General features: G+C 33.5%; 1 protein-coding gene across 1 annotated transcript; it reads left to right on the forward strand.

Moving 5' to 3' along the window:
* Positions 1–2,341: 2,341 nt before the first annotated feature.
* LOC111404924 (protein terminal ear1 homolog) lies at positions 2,342–3,119 on the forward strand. Its single transcript, XM_023033647.1, has 3 exons — positions 2,342–2,423; positions 2,505–2,667; positions 2,746–3,119. The coding sequence occupies exons 1-3, from the start codon at positions 2,350–2,352 to the stop codon at positions 2,893–2,895; spliced, it is 387 nt and encodes a 128-aa protein (XP_022889415.1). The 5' UTR covers positions 2,342–2,349; the 3' UTR covers positions 2,896–3,119.
* The last annotated feature ends 991 nt before the right edge of the window (positions 3,120–4,110 follow it).

The following is a 4,110-nucleotide window of genomic DNA, read 5'->3' on the forward strand; positions in this document are numbered from 1 at the left end:
CAACCAAGACTACAGTGTCAAACCCTTTAAAAACTATCCTCTGTTATCAGAAGGAATTTTACTGATTAGCTACAGCAAGAAAAGAGAATGATGGAAATGTCAGTTTTGCATGGCTGAATCTTTGACATATGAAGCAGAAACTCAAGAAATCTTTATGTACGGTGCATGTTTTTGTGCAATAAAGAAAGAAACAAACAAAATTTGTCGATTTTTTTTAGGCTTTGGGGGATTGTATTTGTATGTGCACGATTTTGTGTCTGCATTAAATGCCATTTAAATATCAAATATAAATAACATCTAAACTATGGCTACACAATCCCCTATCACTGACATAGGCACTCCCATAGTCTTGAAGGATTTCTGGTGAAAGGAATTTCAGTTGTGACTACAACCAAGTTTGTTTTTACAGCATAAAATATATGCTATAGAAATTTATTTACGGTGTACATGTAAACGTCATGAATGAATGCAGTAAAAAACAATTTTTATTATAGTGGGAGACATAATACTTGAATTATAGATTATCATATGGCATTTCTATAGATAATATTAAATACGTTATTTATCTTTGACAAAATATTAGGAACACTTGCTTACATTCTTTAAAAAATTACGAACTTTCTTTATTTCTAAATTTAAATATAACATCTATCCTAACCATTTCTTAGTAATATTTCATCTAAAGCGAGATTGATATACACATAAAATGCACTTGGGAATAAAAAAATGAAGTTTTTCAACAATGAGTTGCAATTTTTGTTCAAAGTAAACTACGAGACTATAAAAATTGTCATATATTTAGAGCTCATTTAGCATAGTTTAATATGAATAATATATTTATTTTAAAATATTTTAATAATTAATATATCATATTAAATATAGTTAATAAATAAATTTTAGAATGTGTAATATTTTACGAATTAATGTATACTACTATTATTTAGCTGAATTTTATCTGAATCGGAAAACATATACATGTTTATCTAATATGCTTTATAAATTTATAAATATGAAATTTTAAGTTTGGATTGGATAATATAATTTATAAATATGAAATTCTTTAATAAATTTTAAGTTTAAATTTTCAACATGCAAATTGTGTTCTTTAATTATTGAAGGGAATAAATAAAATTGTAGGAAAAAATACATTTTTGTCTGGAGAAAGAAGATACGCGTACTATTTCTCCTGTATACATTGGAAGGGCGAATCATCATTGTTCATACTCGTTTTGCGTTGTTTCTTGAATTATCGTCATCGCTATGTTCTTCAGGCGTTCCATGGATTCTCCTTTCAACCCCAATAAACCACTGAATCCCCGTGCCAAGGAATGGCTACCTTCAAAATCCCAGAAGTTTCCATCTTTCCATGATGTTCTGCAACCCAAGTCTCAACCTTTAAGTCCACTGCCACTCCTTCGGCCGCCGCAACAGGCGGTGCAGCCGTTGGTAACCTACTCCGTGCAGCTTCCTTATTATAACCTACCGTTACCAACTTTGTCGAGCTACCAGTGTGTCATTGTGTATAATACGAACTCCCAATCTCAGCTTTTTCATCCCTCTCATTTTCAGCCGGATGGGTGTTTCTTCGGTGAAACCTGCGGTGCTTTTGTTGAGACAAAGGAACTGGAAGCTGGAACTGAAACGAAAAAAGAGGAAAATATATTCAAGAATGTGCAAAATCCAAAGGTTGTAAGAAGTTCAAGCCCTAATTGTGTTAATGGAGAAAAAAGGAGGACAAAAAGGTTTTGCCCCCCAAGACGGTTTATCGGAAGAAGCTACCGTCTGCCGGAGAAGATTGATGGTGGTAAACTGGAATGGCAGTCCAAGGAGCCGGTATCTTCAACGACGTCTACTTTGGTGTCCTGCCGCTCTGAGAAAACTACTATAATGATCAAGAACATTCCAAATCAGATGAGGTGCACTTTTTCTTTATCTTCTTAAATGCATTCTGTAATCAGATTTATTGTTTATAAACTTTATTTATTTATTTTTTTGAATTGAACTAGTTTTCCCAGTTTTTCTCCTTCCTTCTGCACATAGAACTTTTGATACTATTACGTTGTATTTTTGGATTTGTTCGTTTTTAAGTCAACTGTACATTTTGTAATATTTAGAAGGTAATCGCATCTGTTCAATCTCTCCTTTTTGTTTTTTTCGAGATTGAATTATCACTTTTTTTCTACACTTATAAACATGCATTCACCATCTTCCTCTTCAATAATACATACAAAGCAGATGATTACAATCATTTAATTTAATATGAGATTATTGGGTAAAATTTCAAAAGTTTATATACAGTAAATTCAATTTAGAATAATTGGTTTGAAAATTATCAGGAGAGATGATTTGATGGATTTTCTTGACTGGTGTTGCCGGGAGTACTCTTTGCAGTATGATTTCTTGTACTTACCTATGGACTTCAGGTAATTAAATTTATTTACTAGTGAATTAGCTTTAAGAAAATTATCATAATACAGCAAATGTTTTTATTTGAATCTGTATAGGACAATGAAGAATTTGGGATATGGTTTTGTAAACTTCACAACTGCATCAGCTGCTCTAAAGATCAAGAAAATTCTTGAGAACTACCGATGGGGTGCGGTTGTAACCAGCCAAGAGAGCTTTTCATCCAAGAAAATCTGCGAAATTACTTGGGCTCAAATCCAGGTACATTACATATAATCTGTTCAAGAAAATTGTGTCAGATATTGCATTATAATCTTTATTTTCATCTTTTTGAAAAAGGGAAAGCAGAAGTTGATAAGAAGATTCGAGACCTCGTTTTTTGCTTGTGATCGATTGGATTTCCTACCAGTGATTATGGACCCACCTCGAAATGGTTCAAGTTCGATGAGTCCTCCAATGGTTCTTGGAAGATGCATAGCAGCAAAATGATTGAGAGACTCTTGGAGTGGGTTGGAATGGGGTTTTAGGGGTTTGGATTATCCACCTGTTTTTGGAACTATAAACCGTAGGTGTATGGGAATGCATTCGTGCTTGTGTTTCCATATTTCCCCTAGGTTAGGGTTCGAGGTGTTCAAAGTTCTGGGGGTAATATGGAAACATGGCTGTGTTTAATGTTGTCTTAATATGTACTGTTGTCTTGATCTGTGTTTAAGAGAAGTTGGTTGTTGTTTATATCGTTCTGCATTTGAATGTAGTGTAAAATGAAATGCTTTTGTCGTGTTGAACCCAATCCTTCATTCGCTTTCGTAGGGCTAACGAATTACTTTCCATTGATGGATAGATTATTAGACGTTTGCTTGCCTAGGACTCAGTTTTGTTAGTTACCATAATGAGGACATGATTTTGAAGAGTTAATGAGATTTTGAAATTCAAAAGTTGCTTTTGAATTCATTTGACTAATTTTATGAAAGTGTTCATGATAGAAGAGCTTTTAGGGAAAACTTTGAACCTGTTTGAGAGTGATTAGGAGAATTGATTTTTTAACCGTTAGGAGAAAAGTGGGATTCATCTGTGAGAGAAGAAGTAACATTTGACAGTTGGAATAGTGAAATAACGGTTAAAAAATCAATTTTTTGGGAGAAGAAATCACTTTCAAACAGGCTATTTTAAAATAAGTTTTATAAAAATTAAGTTGATTTCTCCATGAGTAAGAAAAAACATAACCAAAAGGTATGCCATCTTATCAGTAACGTGCTTTGCAATTTGATTGAAGAACCCTGCTACATTACCAGGTCCCTTGATTGAAAATGCAACAAGATTGGGGACCTGTTTGGCATACGCTACTTTACTGCCAATTCAATCCTTATTGATCTCTTCGACTCTTGACCTTGTAACTAGACATTTCAACTTTTGCCAATAATTTTCATTTCTCAGTACTGACTGACAAGAACCAACAAGAAAACTTTGTTCAATTTGAAACAAGAAACTAGCAATAGCAAATGTGATTTCTTGAAGAGGAACTGCAATGTAATCACATTGTAGTAGTTGAATTTTACTAAAGAGTACAGATCTCAAGCCTAATGAGAACATTACCAATCCATTTCAGAAGAGGAAGTATACGATCGCCTAACGCTTTTTCTTCCCTGGAATAGCAACCCTCTTTCCCTTCAAGGTTCTGCAATTGTTCTTAGTCCTCTGTCCTCT

The sequence above is a fragment of the Olea europaea genome, chromosome 11 (assembly GCF_002742605.1).
Source record: "Olea europaea var. sylvestris chromosome 11, O_europaea_v1, whole genome shotgun sequence".
NCBI lineage: Eukaryota > Viridiplantae > Streptophyta > Magnoliopsida > Lamiales > Oleaceae > Olea > Olea europaea.

Coding starts and splice junctions, on each gene's coding strand:
- LOC111404924 (XM_023033647.1), top strand. CDS start 2,350: ATGGATTTTCTTGACTGGTGTTGCCGGGAGTACTCTTTGCAGTATGAT. Junction 2,424..2,504: donor TACTTACCTATGGACTTCAG/GTAATTAAATTT, acceptor GAATCTGTATAG/GACAATGAAGAATTTGGGAT. Junction 2,668..2,745: donor TTACTTGGGCTCAAATCCAG/GTACATTACATA, acceptor TTTTTGAAAAAG/GGAAAGCAGAAGTTGATAAG.